At 43.1% G+C, this 24,374-nt stretch overlaps 1 protein-coding gene across 1 annotated transcript in view; it reads left to right on the top strand.

The window, feature by feature from the left end:
• brf1a (BRF1 RNA polymerase III transcription initiation factor subunit a) overlaps nt 1–24,374 on the top strand; it is a 64,087-nt gene that overhangs the window by 23,196 nt on the left and 16,517 nt on the right. Inside the window, exons 7-16 of the mRNA XM_046366994.1 lie at nt 1,979–2,128; nt 3,049–3,142; nt 3,260–3,386; nt 3,513–3,552; nt 3,676–3,768; nt 4,527–4,790; nt 15,741–15,802; nt 15,932–16,013; nt 20,780–20,835; nt 21,732–22,000. Of these exons, the coding sequence (XP_046222950.1) occupies nt 1,979–2,128; nt 3,049–3,142; nt 3,260–3,386; nt 3,513–3,552; nt 3,676–3,768; nt 4,527–4,790; nt 15,741–15,802; nt 15,932–16,013; nt 20,780–20,835; nt 21,732–22,000 (1,237 nt within the window). The remainder of the gene's footprint in view (nt 1–1,978; nt 2,129–3,048; nt 3,143–3,259; nt 3,387–3,512; nt 3,553–3,675; nt 3,769–4,526; nt 4,791–15,740; nt 15,803–15,931; nt 16,014–20,779; nt 20,836–21,731; nt 22,001–24,374) is intronic.

The raw sequence follows: 24,374 nt of genomic DNA, 5'->3' as shown, positions 1-24,374 counted from the left end.
ATTGGTGGCTGTTTAACAGTCTCTCGGTCCCTGCTTTGATGCACCTGTACTGACCTCGCCTTCTGGATGATAGCGGGGTGAACAGGCAGTGGCTCGGGTGGTTGTTGTCCTTGATGATCTTTATGGCCTTCCTGTGACATCGGGTGGTGTCTGTGTCCTGGAGGGCAGGTAGTTTGCCCCCGGTGATGCGTTGTGCAGACCTCACTATCCTCTGGAGAGCCTTACGGTTGTGGGCGGAGCAGTTGCCGTACCAGGCGGTGATATAGCCCGACAGGATGCTCTCGATTGTGCATCTGTAGAAGTTTGTGTTTTTGGTGACAAGCCAAATTTCTTCAGCCTCCTACTGAGGTTGAAGAGGTGCTGCTGCGCCTTCTTCACAACGATGTCTGTGTGGGTGGACCAATTCAGTTTGTCCATGATGTGTACGCCGAGGAACTTAAAACTTACTACCCTCTCCACTACTGTCCCGTCGATGTGGATAGGGGGGTGCTCCCTCTGCTGTTGCCTGAAGTCCACAATCATCTCCTTTGTTTTGTTGACGTTGAGTGTGAGGTTATTTTCCTGACACCACACTGAGGGTCCCTGTAGGCCGTCTCGTTGTTGGTAATCAAGCCTACCACTGTGGTGTCGTCCGCAAACTTAATGATTGAGTTGGAGGCGTGCAAGCTAATTTCCTTAGTAGGTGATGTTAGCATGTAGGAGAAGTGGGAGCTCAGGATGATAGACGAGTTCTCAACTAGTAATTACCAGTTGGAGGATTTTTCTATTGAAATGTTCCTGTCCTATATGGTCAATTCCCACTTGGTTACGAATGCAGCATTAATTCAATGCAAAGTCCAAATATGGACATTAAGCGTCGGACTGAGTTCGCACAAACTAAACTCTTAGTTGAAAATATTGTTTCTATTTCCAACTCAAAAAAATATATATCCACGTCCTTGTTTCTGATGTAAATGATACATGTATTTAAATGACCGATTATAGCCTATGCGTAATCACTGCTTAATTTGGATTTAAACCATTCGTAATTTAATGTCCGATTGGTTTACTTTTGTAATATCTCCACTCGTCAGAAATGAGAAAGTTTCATGCAGAATTAGTTGAGCTTTGTTTGATCCTGTTTTGCATTGTTTAAGTAACATCAGCCGCATCACTTTATTTCCTCTGGATGCAAGCCACGAGCAAAAGCTTTGACAGCAGAAGACCGCACTTCTGTTTACCTTGGCTGAATGTTGGCGCGTTAGATTAGAGGGGACCGTTCCTGAAGGTTGCTTTGTAGAGACTTGACTAGAGCCAGCCCAGGAGACATGTTAGATTTGGAGATGGGGGTTGGGCTTCTACCATATCCTATTACCAGCAGCCTGCTCTACCCGGAGTGCATTCAGCAGGATGCAACGTTTTGGAACGTTCAGATATAGCCTATTTCTTTGTAGAGAAAAATATTCCTCCCTGACAAGTAGAATAAGGAATCATGTCAGCTTTATTCATGGCATTTTTATATGCAACGTCTGGCAACTGAATGTATTCCAGCTTTCCAACAGAAGGCTCTGCCACTGCCACTGCCAAATGGGTCATTTGATTCTACAGTAATAATCTTAACTTGTATAGTGCTTTTCATTACAGAAAATAATCACAAAGTGCATAAAAAGGAGAAACGACACATTTAAATTGACATGATGGAGATTGAATATCACTAGTTTGCTTCGGATGATGGAAAGGCAGGAGTTATGGTAGTTTGGATTGCAAATGCAGTGTAGAAGTATTCGTCCTTATTAGTCACAATGTGTTCCACTGGGAATAATATGAGTATATCCAATAATATTGACCTTTTCATTAAAGAAGACGCATCACTTTCTGATCAATGTCTACAGAGTTGTAAACAGTACCCTGCTGTACACCATTTAGACATCTGCAATTCATATATCAGCATAATGTTGCTGGTCTGTTTGGATCTCAGTTTCTCAATCTTCCATTCCAGACCCCTGCCTGTACATCCCTCGCTTTGCCCACATGCTGGAGTTTGGAGAGAAGAACCATGAGGTGTCCATGACAGCACTGCGACTGCTGCAGAGGATGAAAAGGGACTGGATGCACACAGGACGGAGACCCTCTGGACTGTGTGGCGCAGGTAACAATGAGCTCAGGTAAACCACACCACAGGTTACCACCACAATCGCAGGTAGGCTAGTCCTTATCATGAATAACAGAAACTACAGGTAACCATGTCAACTGGTATCGCTGACCACAGGGATCTGTAATCATAGCTCAGATCATGCGAACTTCGATCATAGGTGACCCCCTAATCACAGGTAACACTCATAAGTAACCACAGAGGCTCCAATTAGTGACAATGTACTACAGTCTGTTCCCTACTTACTTGACCTGAACAGAACACTCCCTGCTTAGATGTATTACTGGCAAGACGTCCTGAAACTGAAGAACCAACTTCCCCAGGCATGTGGACATTTATGTTCCTGGTTCCCCTTTTCTGCCTTTCTTGCTTTTCCTCAGCTGCAATATCAGATGAATGAATTGCTTATCATTAATCATGAAGAGGATTCACTTACATAGAGGAAAGAGAAGTTTAGAACTTGTTACTCAATATTAAGTGAATGTGTGTGTGAGACAATGGGATTTCTAAAAGCAGGCTACTGAAACAACGAAGACCATTCCAAGTACTTGCGTAAGAACAGAACATTACATCCATCTTCAAACAGACCTTGCTACTGTCAGTTACATAAAACATGGGTTACAGTACTACTGAATTGATGATTTATCTAATGGCTTAGATTATTTACATTTTAGTAATTTAGAAGACGCTCGTATCCAGAGTGAGTGCATTCATTTTCACACTGTTCCCTCGTGGGAATTGAAACGACAAACCTGGCATTGCAAGCGCTACATGTTCTACCAACATTAATAGATTATTATAACGTGAATATTACAACAATTGGTAGGTAAATTGGAAAATGTATGTGCATATTAAACTTGTCGGCAATGTTTGTTTCTGTGACGGAGTATTTCACTTGTGTGTGTTTTTGTTCTCAGCCCTGTTGGTTGCTGCTCGCATGCACGAGTTCCGCCGTACCATCAAAGAAATCATTAGTGTAGTGAAGGTGTGCGAGGCCACACTACGAAAGAGGTGAGCGCTGCTTGAAAAGCACATTACAGCATCTTCCAAATGAAATAGGATTAGCCTGGCATGTTCTCTGTCATCTATATGAAGAGTATGCTGAATCTTTTCCTTCTCATGGTTCAGATTGAATGAGTTTGAGGACACGCCCACCAGCCAGCTGACCATTGAGGAATTTATGAAAGTGGATCTTGACCAGGAGTGTGACCCGCCCTCTTTCATCGCTGGCCAGAGGAAGAAAAGAATGAAGCTGGTGAGGAACTGCAGGAAGGATACCACCTTATTTATCTTGTCCTATGTTTTAACTGGTGATTTGTCTCAATATGGCACTGCTGTTTTTTACATTCACACCCTGATATTTATTTATTTATCCTTCTAGCTTGAGGAAGAATTGGAGAAGAAGATTGATGATGTTCAAGGTACGGTTATGAAAAATGTCTAGTCAAGTGCCAACCAACTCTTTAAAAAAATAATAAAAAAATGTACAAAGATTGCCGACTCCACTCTGACTTTACAGAGTTTTCTGGATTTTATCTCAACAGGTGAAATCCATGAGTACCAAGATGAGATTGAGATGGAGCTGGAGCAGAGCCGGCCCAAGTTGAGAGGGATGTACGCCTCCTGTGCAAAACCTGGTACGACACAGGGGTCGCGCTCAGCAGCCATGCAAGTTCTCTAGTTACACCTCCTCCCCTCCCAGGGGGTCCTATCTCACTATGCTGCCAGTCTGTCGCTAGAGCCTGAAACTTCCATTTATCTAAATACTCAGGGAAAAAAATAAATTTGTTCACTCAGTGCAAATGAGAATGTTATGATGACGCACATTTGCCATCTAACTGTGATGCGCTAAACCCCCTCCAACCATCTGTGCCCCCCTAGCTGATTGTGTTGCATTTCATTCTTAATCTCTGCACGCCCTCTGTAGAGGGGCCGCTGGCTGGCTGTCTGTCAGCGTGATGTAGGCCTGTTGCTCCTCTGCCTGGCCTGGGAATCACAATTATAACACACACACACACACACACACACTGGGCTTTTATCAACACTAAGAGGGCTGTCGTCATGATGATACTTTGACAGCTTGATGGTACCGTAGAATTAAACCAGGTGCCTCTTTTATAAGGTGCTTTGTCTCATTAGCCGGGTTGATAGATTCACCCATAACTACATGAAGGACTCTTGACTTAATTGAAAACACAGATGTCATACAGTTTGAATTATTCTCATAATCAGCCACAACAGTGACTAAATCAATCTGCCTTGAAATGCAATGTCAGTCTCTTTACTTGTTCTCTGCATCATTTCGTTTTTATCAGTTTAATTAAGAAATGTCATTGCATGTAGGATTTATAGGATTTTATTTGGATGTCTTGCTCTTTCTTTCCACCTCTCCTAGGCCCCCAGGAGGAAGAGGACGATGAAATATCTCTTCCTGATGGGGAGGAGAGGGAGGACGAGGAGCTAAAGGCTGTGGCCCAGCACCTCAATAAGGAGCTGTGTGACCAGGTGATCTCTGGAGAGGAGGATGGAGAGGGGCACGAGGAGAGACCACCACGCAGAGGCCCATCACTGGCCTCCCTCCTGGGGCCCATGCCCACCGCAGCCAGCCTCGGCCTCCCAGAGTCTATCAGCAAGTGCATCGGAGAGGAGAAGGAGAACGGTTAGCAAACCTGTTGCTTGTCTAGATGCTTTTTGTCCTGCTCTTAGTTTGCATAGGAAATATTCCTTACTGCTCCTTCCTAATTTTGATATTCCACTGTCTCTCACTTCTCCCTCTACTCCATATCTAGAAATGTCAAGGTGTGGGGGATGGGGAGGATGTTGACTTTCTGTCCTGATGTGGTGAAGCAGATTGGTTTTCATGGTAGTGGGCATCTGGGGAGTGTAGAGAGAAGGTGAAGAAAATCTAGTCATAGATGGGAATGAGTTTCAAAACAAACGGAGTCAATCTCTATGGAAGGATCAGTGTAGCCACTAAGGACAAAACATAATCTATTGTCCAAAGAATAGATTATTAGATGGGGTTGGTTTTAAGACTCACCATTATGTGATTTAAAATGAGTCATCGGCTTGAATCATAAACTCAGCAAAAAAAGAAACGTCCTCTCACTGTCAATTGCATTTATTTTCAGCAAATTTAACGTGTAAATATTTGTATGAACATAAGATTCAACAACTGAGACATAAACTGAACAAGTTCCCACAGACATGTGACTAACAGAAATTGAATAATGTGTCCCTGAACAAACGGGGGTTTCAAAATCAAGTCAGTCAGTATCTGGTGTGGCCACCAGCAGTGTTAAGTACTGCAGTGCATCTCCTCCTCATGGATTGCACCAGATTTGCCAGTTCTTGCTGTGTGATGTTACCCCACTCTTCCACCAAGGCACCTGCAAGTTTCCGGACATTTCTGGCTAATGGCCCTAGCCCTCACCCTCCTTTCCAACAGGTCCCAGACGTGCTCAATAGGATTGAGATCTGGGCTCTTCGCTGGCCATGGCAGAACACTGACATTCCTGTCTTGCAGGAAATCACGCGCAGAATGGCTGGTGGCATTGTCATGCTGGAGGGTCATGTAAGGATCATCCTGAAGGAAGGGTACCACATGAGGGAGGAGGATATCTTCCCTGTCACGCGTAACGTTGAGATTGCCTGCAATGACGACAAGCTCAGTCCGACGATGCTGTGACACACCCCCCCAGACCATGACGGACCCTCAGCCTCAAAATCGATCCCGCTCCAGAGTACAGGCCTCGGTGTAACGCTCATTCCTTTGACGATAAATGCAGGCTAGCCTTGTGGTTAGAGCGTTGGTTCTAGTCAGGATTCTAGCAGCTGTATTTAGCACCAACTGAAGTTTATTTAGTGCTCTATCCGGGTAGCCGGAAAGTAGAGCATTGCAGTAGTCTAACCTAGAAGTGACAAAAGAATGGATGAATTTTTCTGCATAATTTTTGGACAGAAGGTTTCTGATTTTTGCAATGTTACGTAGATGGAAAAAAGCTGTCCTTGAAATGGTCTTGATATGTTCTTCAAAAGAGAGATCAGGGTCCAGAGTAACGCCGAGGTCCTTCACAGTTTTATTTGAGACGATTGTACAACCATTAAGATTAATTGTTATATTCAACAGAAGATCTCTTTGTTTCTTGGGACCTAGAACAAGCATCTCTGTTTGGTCTGAGTTTAAAAGTAGAAAGTTTGCAGCCATCCACTTCCTTATGTCTGAAACTCATGCTTCTAGGAAGGGCAATTTTGGGGCTTCACCATGTTTCATTGAAATGTACAGCTGTGTGTCATCCGCATAGCAGTGAAAGTTAACATTATGTTTTCGAATAACATCCCCAAGAGGTAAAATATATATTGAAAACAATAGTGGTCCTAAAACGGAACCTTGAGGAACACTGAAATTTACAGTTGATTTGTCAGAGGACAAACCATTCACAGAGACAAACTGATATCTTTCCGACAGATAAGATCTAAACCAGGCCAGAACTTGTCCGTGTAGACCAATTTGGGTTTCCAATCTCTCCAAAAGAATGTGGTGATCGATGGTATCAAAAGCAGCACTAAGGTCTAGGAGCACGAGGACCGATGCAGAGCCTCGGTCCGATGCCATTAAAATGTCATTTACCACCTTCACAAGTGCCGTCTCAGTGCTATGATGGGGTCTAAAACCAGACTGAAGCATTTCGTATACATTTTTTGTCTTCAGGAAGGCAGTAAGTTGCTGCGCAACAGCCTTTTCTAAAAATTTTGAGAGGAATGGAAGATTCGATATATAGGCCGATAGTTTTTCATATTTTATGGGTCAAGGTTTGGCTTTTTCAAGAGAAGCTTTATTATTGCCACTTTTAGTGAGTTTGGTACACATCCGGTGGATAGAGAGCCGTTTATTATGTTCAACATAGGAAGGCCAAGCACAGGAAGCAGCCCTTTCAGTAGTTTAGTTGGAATAGGGTCCAGTATGCAGCTTGAAGGTTTAGAGGCCATGATTATTTTCATCATTGTGTCAAGAGATATATAGTACTAAAACACTTTAGCGTCTCTCTTGATCCTAGGTCCTGGGAGAGTTGTGCAGACTCAGGACAACTGAGCTTTGAAGGAATACGCAGATTTAAAGAGGAGTCCATAATTTGCTTTCTAATAATCATATAATCATAATCTTTTCCTCAAAGAAGTTCATGAATTCATCACTGCTAAAGTGAAAGTCATCCTCTCTTGGGGAATGCTGCTTTTTAGTTAGCTTTGCGACAGTATCAAGAAGGAATTTCGGACTGATGTGAGTTTGAGTTATCTCAATGTACATTTGTCATGTGGATCTCATCCTCCATGTCCGTGAAAGGGAAAGATATAGAGTACCAGTCAAAAGTTTGGACACGCCTACTCCTTCAAGGGTTTTTCTTTATTTTTGGTATTTCCTACATTGTAGAATATTAGTGAAGACAAACAATGAAATTACACATATAGAATCATCTAGTAACCAAAAAAGTGTTGAATGAATATATATTTTAGATTCTTCAAAGTAGCCACCCTTTGCCTTATACAACTTTGCACACTCTTGGCATTCTCTCAACCAGTGTCATGAGGTAGTCACCTGGAATGCATTTCAATTAACAGGTGTGCCTTGTTAAAAGTTCATTTGTGGAATTTCTTTCCTTTATGAGTTTGAGACAATCAGTTGTGTTGTGACAAAGTAGAGGTGGTATATAGAAGATAGCCCTATTTGGTAAAAGACCTAGTCCATATTTTGGCAAGAACAGCTCAAATAAGCAACTAAACCACCAATAAGAGAAGAGACTTGCTTGGGCCAAGAAACACGAGCAATGGACATTAGACCGGTGGAAATCTGTCCTTTGATCTGATGAGTCTGAATTTGAGATTTTTTTGTTCCAACCTCCTTGTCTTTGTGAGATGCAGAGTTGGTGAACGGATTATCTCCGCATGTGTGGTTCTCACCGTGAAGCTTGGAGGAGGAGGTGTGATGGTGCTTTGCTGGTGACACTGTAGGTGATTTATTTAGAATTCAAAGCACACTTAACCAGCATGGCTACCACAGCATTCTGCAGCGATACGCCATCCTATCTGGGTTGCACTTAGACCCACTGGTATTTATTTTTCAACATGACAATGATCCAACACTGTCATTGCTGTGTAATGGCTATTTTACCAAGAAGGAGAGTGATGGAGTGCTGCATCATATGACCTGTCCTCCACAATCACCCAATCTCAACCCAACTGAGATGGTTTGGGATGAGTTGGACCATGGAGTTAAAGAAAAGCAGCCAACAAGTGCTCAGCATATGTGGGAACTCCTTCAAGACTGTTGGAAAAGCATTCCAGGTGAAGCTGGTTGAGAGAATGCCTATAGTGTGTAAAGTTGTCAAAAAGGTGAAGGGTGGCTACTTTGTAAATCTCAAATATATTTTGATTTGTATAACCGTTTTTTTTGGTTACTACATGATTTACATGTTCGTTTTTGTGTTTTCAATATTATTCTACAACATAGAAATAATAGTGAACCCTTGAATTGACTTTGACTGGTACTGTACATTGGCTGACCTTTTGACTCATTCTAATAGAATACTTTTTAATATGTGGCTGATTTAGTGAGAGGATCATATAAAGCAAGTCAGTGTTGGTGTGTGTACCTCTTGGGGCTGCTTTCATGGAGCTGTGTGTCTGCAATTGTTGTGTCATGGATGCAGTCTGCCAGTGGTGTCTCAGGCCTAGCTAATTGCAGTGTTGGAGTAGTGAATTACCTGTAGTTCAACTAATATTTCAATTACATATTGCATTATCTTGGTGGTATTTAAAATTAAATTCTTGGTAGTTTTTTTCAGAAGTTAATAATTTATTTAATGCCACATTGGTGTAGCTAACTGCTGGAATTAGGTCTGCCGAGTGGCGCGGACGTCTAAGGCGCTGCATCTTAGTGCAAGAGGCGTCACTGCAGTCCCTGGTTCGAATCCAGGCTGCATCACATCCAGCCGTGATTGGGAGTATGGCGGCGCACAATTGGCCCAGCGTCGTCCGGGTTTTTGGCGTGGGTAGGCCGTCATTGTAAACAAGAATTTGTTCTTATTAACTGACTTGCCTAGTTAAATTAAAGGTTAAATGAAATATAACTACAATCACTTTTTCTTGCTAAAAATGTGCGACGTAGGCAAGAATTTCCTTTTTTGGCATCAGACCTGCCCAATTCACACTTGAAACCTAATGCTCGCTTTGTGTTTTAATTGGCTAAATCACACATTCTGTTAACATCTGACTACAGAGCGATGGTTCTTTTGAAGTCTGACATTTCAGATTTGGATATTTTTTCCACAATGTAGTTTGGAAGTAGTGAACTATTTTTCTAATTAACTTTAGTTAACTAGGTGCCTTCCGGGTGGCGCAGTGGTTAAGGGCGCTGTACTGCAGCGCCAGCTGTACCACCAGAGACTCTGGGTTTGCGCCCAGGCTCTGTCGTGTCCGTGGGGCGACGCACAATTGGCCTAGCGTCATCCGGGTTAGGGAGGGTTTAGCCGGTAGGGAAATCCTTGTCTCATCGCGCACCAGCGACTCCTGTGGCGGGCCGGGCGCAGTGTGCGCTAACCAAAGTTGCCAGGTGCACTGTGTTTCCTCCGACACATTGGTGCGGCTGGCTTCCGGGTTGGATGGCGCTGTGTTAAGAAGCAGTGCGGCTTGGTTGGGTTGTATATCGGAGGACGTATGACTTTCAACCTTTGTCTCTCCCGAGCCCATACGGGAGTTGTAGCGAAGAGACAAGATAGTAGCTACTAAACAATTGGATACCATGAAATTGGGGAGAAAAGGGGTAAAATTAAAAATAAATAAAACATTTTTTTTTTTTTTACTTAAACTGTATTTTTCTAATTAACTTTACTTAAGTAAACTATATTTTTCGTTAGGGTAGCTTTAGTGTAGCTTAACTTATTCCGGTGTGAAGTAATTGGTAGCTTGGTAAACTATATTTTCAGAGTAGCTTCTCCAAAACTGGCGGGTTTGGGAGGGGCGGAGGTTCAACGGTCCCCAGCTCAATGTTTGAAGCATTAAGTGGACAGAGTAGGACCTTGTCATTAGTACGGTGTCTTTCATCTGTCTGTGTGTGTGTGTGATCAGTTATGTTTTTGTGCACTGTTGGTTTGGGCACGGCTTAAGAGGAAAGGGAGGAGGGGTCCTTTTGAGTCTGTTCATGTGTTTAAGATACTAAAGATGGAGTTGAGTAGACTAAACCAATCTGTCATCCATCCCTAATGCCTCTATTGAAGGTAGAGAGGATCTTCATGAGTCCAAAATGTTGGACCCGTTTCGAAATGGACCTGGGGCTTTGCCACCCGGACCTGATATGCATAAATGAATTCTTAAAACATAGAGACAGCTAGAGTGTGGGGAAAGTAATTTATGCTACTTTTTTAACTGGAGCTGATAAAGGGAGAGAGGGGTGCTGCTCTAGCAGGCAGGGAGGGGCCATACTGTGAGCAGATGAGCGATGAGACCGCAACCAAACAAGCAGACTTGTGCTATAGTAGACTAATAGTTGCCATAGTTAGGTTATTTATCATCCAATATGATTATGTAATGCCTGTCTTGACAGCATTAACCCAGGAGTTAACTAGCTAGGCTAATTGAGGCTGCAGTGAATATGCCTTCTCATCCTACAGTTACCTCTGTTCAGAATATTAAGTAGCAGCCTACCTGTTGTGGTTCTTGGTCATTGGTGCCCATCCTTCTCCAATAATTTTTAAATTCTGTAATTTATTCCATCTTCCATTGATTAAATATCTTCTAACTTTTGCCACACACACAGGTTTTATACCTGTCGCTTTGTGCCACTTTGATTCATGATTGGCCAACATGCTACATGCGCCATGCTCCACTCATGAAAAGCAAGAGCAGCAGCATGAATGATAAAATGTCTCTTTCGCTATACTGCAGCAGTTGCGTTTGGATCTGTATGGGCCCTTCCGGACAAGTCCGTTAAGGTTGCACATACCTGAGACCCGTGACAATCATATCGGATCCGACCCAGACCCGTGGTTTTATTTAGAAATCTCGATTGGAACCCTCTGCTCCCAGATCCAGTCACTGGTACAGATGACTTCTAATTGAAGGGTGGAAACCAGAGGCATGACTAGAGATTGTTACAATAGGTGTGCTGTAGTTTAGATGCTCTAGTCTCTGAGTAATGGCATATTCATTTACACTTGAGTCAGGGAGAGAGCAGCCAGTCTTGGCAAAGACTCTACATGGTCCTTCAGCTCAGTTTAGAGCATTTACAGGGTAGTGGGTTCGATCCCCGGGACCACCCATACGTAGAATGTATGCACACATGACTGTAAGTCGCTTTGGATAAAAGCGTCTGCTAAATGGCATATATTATATTTATTTATTATTACATGATAACTCTGTCGCAAACGTCTATATAGTTTTGTCTTCAGGGAGCACTGTCCTTTACCATTAGAGCAGGCATTGATTGAAGGCCTGTGTTTTCATCCAGGCACTTAGTCCAATCAATGACTTTGGGCCTGACCTTAACAGCATCACTGAGCACAGTCAGCCTCGGGCACTTTTTAAACGGCTCCGCTTTTATGGGCTGAGAATGTCAGCACTCAGCAAGGGCCATTTAAAGGTGTTGGGCCTCTGGATTTAGGTGAATCTTGGCACTTCCCTGAACCATTTCAGATGTTTGCGCAGAAAACAAACTTGTGCCTTATTTTCCCCCACATACCAGGTTTTGATTTGAAAGTCAATCAATCATTGGACAACCAAGCGCTCAAGGACTGGAGTTGTCCACTGCCAGTGCTTAAAGTCATTGGTAAATAAGTAGGCTCCCGACTCTCCTAATTCTAAGACTACAGTTACTACTCTGTAAACTTGAAGCTAAACATAATATAATTCAGAGAGCATAACGACCTCTGGTGTGTGAGTGTCTTAAGGCAGATCCAAGTGATAACATCTGTAGTTGCTAATTTTGGGCTGTTTAAAGGTCTATTTAGAAGCTATTCAAGGTGGAATAGAATGAAATGTTCACTGAGTCAGCAGCAGCACCACTCTACCCACCTGACCTACCTACCTGGGCTAGCCTTTAAACTGTGGTGTTTATCTTCCTTCCCATTTAACAAAAAGGCAATCATAGAGGTCAGATGAAGCTACACACACACACAAAGGTCCTCCGCTCTGTCATTTACATTCTCTGCCTGACATCTGGAGATGCCTCAATTCCACAGTGAGGAGGCGGAGATGTGGGGTGTTTTACAATGCCTAGGGGCAGTACAGTCTGTAGGGCCAGGGCCAGCGTGACAGATGGTCGGATGGCCAGCCCCTCGGAGGAAGGTGGGGTAAGGTGACTACCGATGACATCATAGAGATATGCATATGTCGAAAGTGGGAAGATTAGGATAAAAACATTCTAGTATGTATTTTAATCTCTGCAGGCCTATTACACTTTGTCAGGAAGTCTCACAAAGCCCCTTTGTGATTTCAAATGTAAAACCAGGCTGATTATGTGTTTCTCAAGAGCTGCAGTAGTGTCTGCAGTAGTGTCTCCTAGGCTTGGTGAGATGCTGCATCATAGTCTGTGACACATGTCATATGAGCGATTCGTGACTGGACATGATCCGTCTCCGTGGACTGGGGAGGAAAAGGAGATGCTCTGTCTGTAGCTCCCAGCCTGAGTGGAGATGACAGCTGCCGTTTACCACGGAGGAGCAGGAAGTCCTGTGCCTCAGGCTGTTACTTTCTCTCTCACACACACACACGCACAGGGTTTTAACTCGCTGTGCGTGCATCAGGGCTAAAACCTGTTTATTGATTTAGCATGGTGGAAACCAGGGAGCACAAACACAGGATTATGTCATAATGACTGTCAAGTCACCATGATAACATATCTGAATGCTGTTTGATGTATGTGGTAGGGTTGGAACAGATAATGAAGTGGGCTGTAATGCTTGGTGGGTCCCTGTCCCAAGGTTAGTGCTAGAGATGTGCTCAACATGGTGAACCAACACACAGCTCTGTCCCCAGCAGCACTATGAAATCTATCACCAATCTCTCGCTCGCTCACTCTCGTTCTATCCAACTCTCTCACCTTCACTCTGGCTCAGGGCAGGGGCCCAGGCAGGTGGCTGAGTGGGAGTAGGGTCTGTCTGGGCTCAGTCAAGGTTAGGGAGGTCATATTTTAATGGGCTCTTGCCTCAGCTTGCCCTGCCCATGTCAGTCGGACAATATTACACTTGATTTATTTCCTCTGCTCTGTTTGGTTGTCTTCAGCACAGAGCTGCCATGTAGTCTGCTTGACTTTACCACTGGGCTGGTTTTGCATGATGATGAGACTTGTCATGTTCTCAGGTTAAGGGAGGGCCTTGTGTTTGGAGCAGCGGTGTTGTTGGGGACCTCAAGGGAGTCTTGATGTTTAGGTAATAGTGATCCACCGTGAGCAGCACCATGCCACAGGCTGATTCATCCTGACGATCACAAACTCTGGAGAGTGTTTTCTGGGCAGAGTGCGGAGAAGGGAGGAGAACGCAGGTTCGAAGCACCGATGCTCCCTTCTAATTTGCTGGACCATACTTTTTTTCTTTCTCCCCCATCTTTTTCTCTCTCTGAAATATGGACTCAAGGAGCTCAGCGACTCTCCATCTCTCTCACTCATACACAAAAGTGAAGCTCTGCGGTGTAGCATCTAATCTCTGACGTCACATCAGAATTGTGTGTTTTTAGCTTGTGGACAGCCCCCACAGTTGATGATCTGACAGTGGTCTACCCTTCATTCCTCCCCTCCGTGGTGGATTTGGAGTGCGTTCTAGAGTGCTCCAGGGGGAGGGGGTTCTACTGGTAAAGAAGTGTTCATTGGGAAAGGAAAGGCCTAAGGAATCCTGGGGCTCGTGGCATTGATACGCAGGGTGTGCTGTGCAAGAGTGTGAACAAAAACTGTAGAAGCCCATCTCCCACCATGATGTCATTTTTAAGAGGGCTTTATTAAAGGAGAATAGAATGTAAATTGCACTGCCTTTTTATCCTGCTGCAAACAACACTTTAATTCATTTGCAGCTAGTCTTTATTTACTGACTATTTTAAAAAAATGTATACTCTCCGGTACATTATTATTTTCTTAGTTTTTTTCCACATCACATAGAGTATCATTATTTACTTGAATAATTTGTTTTGATAAAAGCAATGTAATTCTCATAGTTTAAGGAAATTAATTGAACTTGTCACCAGCCCTGTTCTCATGCTCCTCTGGATGAATAGCGTGTTCTCTGTCCGTCTCCTGTCTGGCGCAGCTGTCTAAGGCACTGCATCTCAGTGCTTGAGGCGTCACTACAGACACCATGGTTAGAATCCAGGCTATATCACAACCGGCTGTGATTGGAAGTCCAATAGGGTGGCTCATAATTGGCCAAGCATCACCCGGGTTTGGCCGGTGTAGGCCGTCATTGTAAATAAGAATTTGTTCTTAACTGACTCACCGAGTTAAATTGAAAAAATTCCCCTCACACTTCACTGAAGGGCAGTTTTGAAAGGGTTGGGCCAGACCTATTGGGACCTACTGAACACGACTGACTGGATTGCAACTTCTGTAATATTGTGTGTGTGTGTGTGTGTGTGTGTGTGTGTGTGTGTGTGTGTGTGTGTGTGTGTGTGTGTGTGTGTGTGTGTGTGTGTGTGTGTGTGTGTGTGTGTGTGTGTGTGTGTGTGTGTGTGTGTGTGTGTGTGTGTGTGTGTGTGTGTGTGTGTGTGTGTGTGGTGTGTCCTGTGCACCGGTCTCTCCTTAATTATCTGGGAAGCCTGTCTGGATGTGTGTGGCACGGCTTTGAAGTGTGCTTCTGTGGTGAGTGTGTTAAACTAGGGAAGCATGGCTCTCTGAACACGTCAAACAGAGAGGTGACAGAAGTTAAACGGTCCCATAAACCTGTCGCATGTTGCCTCTTAAGACTCGATTCTCTTCCCTTTGACTGAGACTGTCTGTGTGTAGGCAGGCGAAGGAGTCTCACTTTATTAGAAAATGGCTAATCAAGGAGATTCATCTGTGTGTGAAAGCTGTTGTATTTTTTTCTTGCCGAAGTCAAACCCTCAATCATTTTGTCTCTGTTATCAAAGGTAATCAGACTTTTTTTCCCAGTCCATTATTGAAGTGTTGAGTTCCCTGGGATTTGAGAACATTCCTGTCTTGTCTCGGCATAAAGGTGGCTGTTTCTTCTCAGACAACCTGAACAATCACCAGAGGAAGGAGGGTATGGAAATGAGGCTTAGGAATCCATTGTCTCGCATGAAAATGCAAATTGACGTTTCAGCAACTCCATTAAAATAAAGCGTACCACAATCTTGAAAGCGTATTGTAATTGAAAAGACAATCTGTACAGGCAGATCTGCTTAAATCTGGCTTAAACCTATTACTTATTGTTTTTTTTTTAATTTAATTTGTGGTGCTTATTATTTACTGAAACTCCAGGCACAATTGTTTTTGCAGAAACACACTGGATGAATTTTGTAAAGTGTTATCTGCTGTGGAATTGATATCTTTCATCTTTCTCCCAGAGTGGGTTGGCATACCTGAGAACCTACAATACTTAACATTTATAATAATAATGTTGAATTTATTTTTCAGATGAGGATGCTGAAAATGGAGAGCTGGACTTGAGTGGTATTGATGATGATGAGATTGAGCTGGTATGTACTGTATTTTAATTTACGTTGCACCTAATATTAAACCATCTATTCATTCTGACTTTACAGGATTGCCAGCAAATAAAGCCTGTAAATGCATAACTACGGTAATTTATGTACCCTTCTCTGCAGTATCTCCTGAATGACAAAGAGGTGAAAATCAAGACTGAGCTTTGGCTGAAACAGAATGAAGACTACTTGAAAGAGCAGAAAGGTACAGCCACACCCAGGGGGTCTCTGCATTGCAAAATTCATGTGCCTAGTAATAGATGTCATTTGAACTGTACATTACCTTTTAATGTGGCAGGAATACAACTAGTCATGATATTTTTATCTGTCAAATAAATGACGTCAAAGTAGGCTACCTGTGCTTGTTCGCCCACTCAAATAATTCCAGCATCCAAACTGCATGTACAGCCTACTCACTCTATTTGATTAATGGAAATAAACATCTGTTACAAAACACCAAAATGTGTGCCTAATGACATTCAGCGATTGCCATTGATTAGGCCTAAATGAATTGATGTGTCTTGCTGACAAATGTATCCTTTTTTGTAGCCTGAAATTTCGGGACAGTTGAAATGGGGCTGAAACTGTCCCGGGAAAAACGGGACCGTCACCCTAACACACGCTCAACTTTCTAGACTAGGCTACAATGTGTATTACCATAAACTTCAAATAGGCCTTACCGGTAGCCAGTGTGTAGTAGTAAAAGAATATATAGGTCGTAAATGGTGAAAAAAGTCATGCTCCGGTAATTTCAATGCATTTTTCTGAAAAGGGGTGGGTAAACTGCATTTACTTGAGTTTACCCTCGCTAGGCCTACACTACTGCCAGTAGCCTACCCTCTGTCAAGGCAATTTTAAACTCATGAACACACGCTGAATAGGAAGCATTCAATATAATACATAAGTTGAATATATATATATATATATATTATTTTTTTTTTACATAGCACTACCTTTTCTTACATCAATGACATGACAGTTATTTGTCATTATTAAGCATTTAACAATTGAATTAGAACAATGAACTTAAACCCTGTACAAATAATGGATCTTGGAGATCTTGGAAAATGCGCTGTAAGTGTAACTGTCAATGTAACTTTTCATTATGTGAAATTGATGGCCACCATTGTTCCTGTACCCAAGAATGCAAAGGTAACTGAACTAAATGACTATCTCCCCGTAGCACTCACTTCTGTTATCATGAAGTGCTTTGAGAGACTAGTCAAGGGTCATATTACCTCCAACTTACCTGTCACCCTAGACCCACTTCAATTTGCTTACCACCCCAATAGGTCCACATATGATGCAATCGCCATCACACTGCACACTGCCCTATCCCATCTGGACAAGAGGAATACCTATGTAAGAATGCTGATAATTGACTATAGCTTAGCATTCAACACCATAGTACCCTCCAAGCTCATCATTAAGCTCTGGGCCCTGGTTCTGAACTCCGCTCTGTGCAACTGAGTCGTGGACTTCCTGAAGGTCCACCCCCAGGTGGTGAAGGGAGGAAACATCTCCACTTTGCTGATCCTCATCACTGGGGCCCCACAAAGGTGCGTGCTCAGCCCCCTCCTGTACTTCCTGTTCAGCCATGACTGCATGGCCATTCACGCCTCCAACTCACTTATCAAGTTTACACGAGACAGTAGTAGGCTTGATTACCAACAACGACGAGACCGCCTACATGAGGAGGTGAGGGCTCTGGGAGTGTGGTGTCAGGAAAATAAGCTCAATCAACGCCAACAAAACAAAGGACATGATCGTGGACTTCAGGAAACACCAGAGGGAGCACCCCCTATCCACATCAATAGGACAGCAGTGGAGAAGGTGGAAAGTTTTTTTTACGTTTCTCTGCGTACATATCATTGACAAACTGAAATGGTCCAGCCACACAGTGTGGTGAAGGCACAACAACGCCTCTTCAACCTCAGCAGGCTGAAGAATTTTGTCTTGTCACCTAAAACCCTCAGACTTTTACAGATGCACAATTGAGAGTATCCTGTCGGGCTGTATCACCGCCTGGTACGGCAACTGCACTGCCTACAACCGCAGGGCTCTCCAAAGGGTGGTGCGGTCTACGCAACGCGTCACTGGGGGCAAACTACTTGCCCTCCAGGACACCTACAGCACCCAATATCACAGGAAGGCCAAAAAGATCATCAAGGACAACAACCACCCGAGCCACTGCCTGTTCACCCTGAGAGGTCAGTACAGGTGCTTCAAAGTTGGGACCGAGAGACTGAAAACAGCTTCTATCTCAGGGTCATCAGACTGTTAAATGGCCATCACTAGCACAGAGAGGCTGCTGCCTACACACAGACTTGAAATCATTGGCCACTTTAATAAATGGAACACTCGTCAATTTAATGTTTACATATCTTGAATTACTCATCTCACATGTACAGTTGAAGTTGGAAATGTACATAGACTTAGGTTGGAGTCATTAACTTGTTTTTCAACCACTCCACACATTTCTTGTTAACAAACTATAGTTTTGGCAAGTCGGTTAGGACATCTACTTTGAATGACACAAGTAATTTTTCCAACAATTTACAGACAGATTACAGACAGATCATTTCACTTATAATTCACTGTATCACAATTCCAGTGGGTCAGAAGTTTACATACACTAAGTTGACTGTGACTTTAAACAGCTTGTAACATTCCAGAAAAAGATGTCATGGCTTTAGATGCTTCTGATAGGCTAATTGATATCATTTGAGTCAATTTGAGGTGTACCTGTGGATGTATTTCAAGGCCTACCTTTAAACTCAGTGCCTCTTTGCTTGACAATCATGGGAAAATCAAAAGAAATCAGCCAAGACCTCAGAAAAGAATTGTAGACCTACACAAGTCTGGTTCATCCTTGGTTGCAATTTCCAAACGCCTGAAGGTACCACGTTCATCTGTACAAGCAATTGTACGCAAGTATAAACACCATGGGAACACGCAGCCGTCATAAGCCGTCATACTGCTCAGGAAGGATACGTGTTCCGTCTCCTCGAGATGAATGTACTTTGCGAAAAGTGCAAATCAATCCGAGAACAACAGCAAAGGACCTTGTGAAGATGCTGGAGGAAACGGGTACAAAATTGTCTATATCCACAGTAAAACGAGTCCTATATCGACAACCTGAAAGGCCGCTCAGCAAGGAAGAAGCCACTGCTCCAAAACTACCATAAAAAGCCAGACTACGGTTTGAAACTGCACATGGGGACAAAGACCGTACTTTTTGGAGAAATGTTCTCTGGTCTGATGAAACAAGAATAGAACTGTTTGGCCGTAATGACCATCGCTATGTTTGGAGTAAAAAGTGGGAGGCTTGCAAGCCCAAGAACACACCCCAACTGTGAAGCATGGGGTTGGCAGCATCATATTGTGGGGGTCCTTTGCTGCAGGAGGGACTGGTGCACTTTATGTGGTGAAAATTACATGGATATATTGAAGCAATATCTCAAGACATCAGTCAGGAAGTTAAAGCGTGGTCGCAAATGGGTCTTCCAAATGGACAATGACCCCAAGTATACTTCCAAAGTTGAGGCAAAATGGCTTATGGACAACAAAGTCAAGGTATTGGAGTGGCCATCACAAAGCCCTGACCTCAATCCTATTGAAAATTGGTGTGCAGAACTGAAAAAACGTGTGCGAGCAAGGAGGCCTACAAACCTGACTCAGTTACACCAGCTCTGTCAGGAGGAATGGGCCAAAATTCACCCAACTTATTGTGGGAAGAATGTGGAAGGCTACCCGACGTGTTTGACTCAAGTTAAGCAATTTAAAGGCAATGCTGCTACCAAATACTAATTGTGTGTATGTAAACTTCTGACCCACTGGGAATGTGATGAAAGAGATAAAAGCTGAAATCATTCTAATATTATTCTGACATTTCACATTCTTAAAATAAAGTGGTGAACCTAACTGACCTAAGACAGGGAATTTTTACTAGGACTAAATGTCAGGAATTGTGAAACTGAGTTTAAATGTATTTGGCTAAAGTGTATGTAAACTTCCGACTTGTAAACTTCCACAACTGTATATACTCTATTCTATACTATCTACTGTATCTTAGTCTATGCTGCTCTGACATTGCTCATCCATATATTTATATTTTCTTGATTTCATTACATTTACTTAGATGTGTATTAGGTATTTGTTGTGAAATTGTTTTATATATTACGTGTTAGATATTGCTGCACTGTCGGAACTAGAAGCACGCCCGCAATAACATCTGCTAAACACGTATATGTGACCAATAAGATTGGATTTGTTTCGCCGTGGAAACAGTTCCCATGGGCACACAAATCCCAGACAATGTAATCTTATGTCATTGCAAAATCAAATGCTTCTAAACCGAAACTATAGGCATAGTATCATTAACGTATACTTATTGGATTCACATTGGTGTCTAGCTCTAGGTTAGTGATATCGTCGACCGTCAGCTGATCCAGGAAAGAAAACAAATATTGATAGACGATAATAAAGCAAAATAAATGGCCTACTTCTGGCCCCGGAAGATACGGAGAACATCAGTATCTGCACGCACCTGAAAAACAAAGCAGTGTGCGCTCTGAACAGCTGACTGACAAAAGCAAACGATGATAAATTAAATGCATTGGAATAAAGGCTATTTTAATCACAAACGCATGGTGAAAATGAGGAAGTGCAAAGAAAAATATATGCATGAAGGAGCTCAGCTGAGGTCAAAATTCAGCACAACTGAGTGGACAGTGCCACCACATAGAAATAAATCATGACAGGTGGGGATGTTAATTTCATTGTAAGCTTTTATTTTCATATTTACCACTGCATTTTAAACAACTAGAAGAATTGTTAAATTAGCATTTATTTCGAGAGCCCCTGTGGCCACAACACACCAGGCACATATTGTAATAAACTGTTTTGTATTGACTCTTTACAAATAACTATATTTCCAATTGAATTCCCCCAATCCATTTATACTTTCAGAAAAGGAAGAGAGGATAGCGAAAGAGAAGGAGCTGGGGATTTACAAGGACAAGAAGGTAAATCCTGACGATCTAAAGCAGTGATTCTCAACTGGTGGGTGAAACCCAAATTTGGGTCTTGGGAGGTTTTGAATGTGTTGCGAGTGTCTGTCAAAATAAACCCGTCTGAACATAAACTACTAAAATCAGGTAGAAAGTGCGTATAAATGATAATGAACTTCTTCTTTTTTTTTCAATCAGTTCTCAATTTAGAATTATTAGCATTTGCCTTTAGTGGATTTGGTTTTAAAAAATCTCACACCAGTGAGTTTAACATTCTTCATCAAGAAAATGGGCAAAGTGGAATTATTGGCAATGGAAAAAGATGGGACTGTTGTTCCTTTGTCATATAATTGGTGCATTTACTGTCAATATAGCATTAAACATTTTCCAGATTGCATTTTGGCAACAACAAAAAAATCGTGACACGATTATTGGATCACGATATACAACCTGGTTCAATTTGGGTCCCGCGACTAAACCAGTTGAGAACCACTGGTATAAAGAAGCAGTGATCTTGGGGTGGCCTGGATATATGCTAAGCTGTGGTGTGTCAATGTGTGTGCATGTTTTCCACTCTAGTGGGTTTATCATTTCACGTCAGTATTTGGCAAGGTCCAGCCTCCTTGTTAGGTCCAACATCTGCTCTCTGGTTTTCACTAGCTGGATTAACTGCAGCGCAATAGATGCCTAATGAGGTGTGGAGTCTTTGACTGCACTGATCCAACCACCTTATGCAATGTTGTCCAAATTAACAATCAGCCCCCTCCCATAATACTGCCGCATAGCTAGAGCATCCCTTTGTTGTGCAAAGTATAGTTACAAATGTACATTAAGCTAAAGCACTAATTTGCATAAGTAATTGCATTTGACTGGATACTGAGTGATTTGAAACCCCACTATGTGCCCTGCAGCCCAAGACCTCCAAGAAGCGGGCTCCGATCCATGCCAGCACAGCCGACGAGGCCATAGAGAAGATGCTGGAGCAGAAGAAGATCTCCACTAAGATCAACTACGATATCCTGAAGGAGCTGAATGTCAAGCCATGCGCCAGTCCAGCCCGCCAGACAGCAGAGTCTCCGAAAGGAGCCACCCCTGGAGCCCAGAGGCTGACTGGACGATACCGCAAACCCACCAATGTCCCTCTGAGCCTGGGCACACCACTCAGCAGCCTGGGCAAGAGGTGGGTGAATCAGAACCACAGGGTGACTCAGTCTATCTAATAATACCACTGCTGTTCACTGTCATATATTGTTCAATATATTCAGTATTGGCTGATTAAGCTTCAAGACTGACTGACGGCAGCAGTGTTGAATAAATGGGGGATGAATGGAAATGTGAGTGATGCAACAGTATTTTTGTCCTTTTCTGAGCCTCCTGTCTGTCACTAGGGGCAACATGCCCACTTCCCAGCCGGTTGAAGCGATGTTGCTGCTCTTCTCAATAATGATGAGGCTTGCACTTTTCCTCTAGCCTGGAATAATCACCAGCGACAACCAGACAGATGCTTGCGTTCCTTTTTTAGTTTTTCTGGAAGGCTGTGGACTCACTCAGACCGCCACTCACTCCCATGTGCTTCCCTGAGATTTACCTTTTCTTTCTGCCAGGATTTGCTTGATCTCATTCTCTTTCTTTCCCGCTTTCTCAACACACACATTCAGTATGTTATGATCCACTGTGAGGCTTTCTTCTGAAGTTAATCAGTTTCTTCAGTTTTGAGTTTTGACTTTTCTGTTTGCTTGGTATTACTGAATTTGGTTTTCCAACTTTCCATTAAAAAAACCTCCCCAAAAACATTCAATAAATCACATTTGTGTGGAACCGTCTTGCAGGTGTACAAGTCTTAGACCCAGCTCAGCCTAGAGCCAGCCTTTTAGTGACATCCAGGAGAGCCCCCCCCCCCTCTTCCTAGTGCAGTAAGTGTTACTGGAGTCATCTGGTTGCAGCTCCTCCCTTCATCCTACCCTCTCAACCCATGTTCATGAGCTGAAATAAAAGATTGCAGAAATATTCCATACACACAAAAAGCTTACATATACACACAAAAAGTTGTGCACAAATTTGTTTACATCCCTGTTAGTGAGCATTTTTCTGTTGTCGAGCTGTTTCCAGAAAATTTTATCTTTATTTCTCTACCATAAGCCACCTCCAGTTTTGAGAATTTGTCAGTACGTCCAACCGGCCTCACAACTGCAGATCACATGTAACCACACCAGCCCAGGACCTCCCCATCTTAATACTTCACCTGCGGGATCATCTGAGACCAGCAACCTGATTCGTATTTCTGTCTGTAATAAAGCCCTTTTGTGGGGGAAAACTCATTCTGATTGGCTGGGCCTAGCTCCTCAGTGGGTGGGCCTTTATGAACTGTAACTCAGTAGAAGTGTTGAAATATAGTATGTTGCATTTTATATTTTTGTTCAGTATAGTTGCACCAGTCAGAGTAGCCTATCTCTTCTTTAGAAAGCTGACGTTTACTGTAGCTTACACACTCAAGACATCTCCAGTTACGTGTTTTTTTCTGCTGTTGAAGAGGGCTTCATGGCTTCATGAACCTTTCCCCCCTTTAAGAATTACAATTTTCCCTCCAACTGTCCACCCGTACATTTAAAAACAAAAAATGCATTCATGTCAGTAAATGATTCATGTACATTATGGTTATTGAATCATTCATTGTACACTTTCAACACTTGTTTTTCCTGAATGGAACAGTGCTTTTGCTAGCAGGTAGCTTTTAAGAAACGGAACTTTGCACTTTAGTTTTGCTTGCTCAACAAAAATAGTTTTAACCACAGGATGGAATCACACCATGGTTTATCCAAACAGTTACTTTTTCTATATCACTATGTTGATAATTTGGCATCTTTGCTGTACCTCAGAAATGGTAACATTCAAATGAAAACATGACTTGCCCATTGACTGCAGAAAGAGTCCTTTCACTGGTTGTTTGACGAGTACACCATTACTGGGGCTCTGAAAAGGTTGCTGTATGGTTATTTAAAAAGCGAGTCAGGGAGAACTAGAAAAGTGGAGGAGAGCGGTGGCTGACAGTAAGTCCATTGTGCTACCTGCTTCCAGACCTTACTGACTGCTACACTGAAGCATTGTGCTCCTTCTCACCTTCCTCCAACCACTGCTCTGCTCCCCCATACTCCATTCCACTTCAAGGTTCTTCCCTGTAGGAACCGACCCCTTGCCCTGCACAGTCTCAAGCCTGCTTTATACAGGGTCTCCCATCCTCGGTCATGGCCAGCCTGGCCTCTAGGGAAGGCCTCTGAGCTCCCCCTTTCCCCAGCCCTTCACCCGGTCACAGGTCTGTACTTTACAGGACTCCCACCCGCCAGTCCTTCAATCCCTCCATCCGTCTCCCTCCACGCCTCTCCAGCCAGCTGCCAAACAGGGCCTCCCTGTTCCCTTCATTCCGACTGGAGGCTGGAAAAGCACTCTTCCAGAAATAGCCCAGATAATTGCCCTCCAGTGCTTTTTTTTCTTCCCTCCCTCCTTAATCTGTTCCCATTCAAAGCTGTTTTTCTTTCTTCTCTCTTTTTAAAGCCCTT

The sequence above is a fragment of the Oncorhynchus gorbuscha genome, linkage group LG10 (genome assembly GCF_021184085.1).
Source record: "Oncorhynchus gorbuscha isolate QuinsamMale2020 ecotype Even-year linkage group LG10, OgorEven_v1.0, whole genome shotgun sequence".
Lineage (NCBI taxonomy): Eukaryota > Metazoa > Chordata > Actinopteri > Salmoniformes > Salmonidae > Oncorhynchus > Oncorhynchus gorbuscha.
Note: the sequence above shows the minus strand (reverse complement) of the source record. Positions and strands in the feature narration are given on the sequence as shown.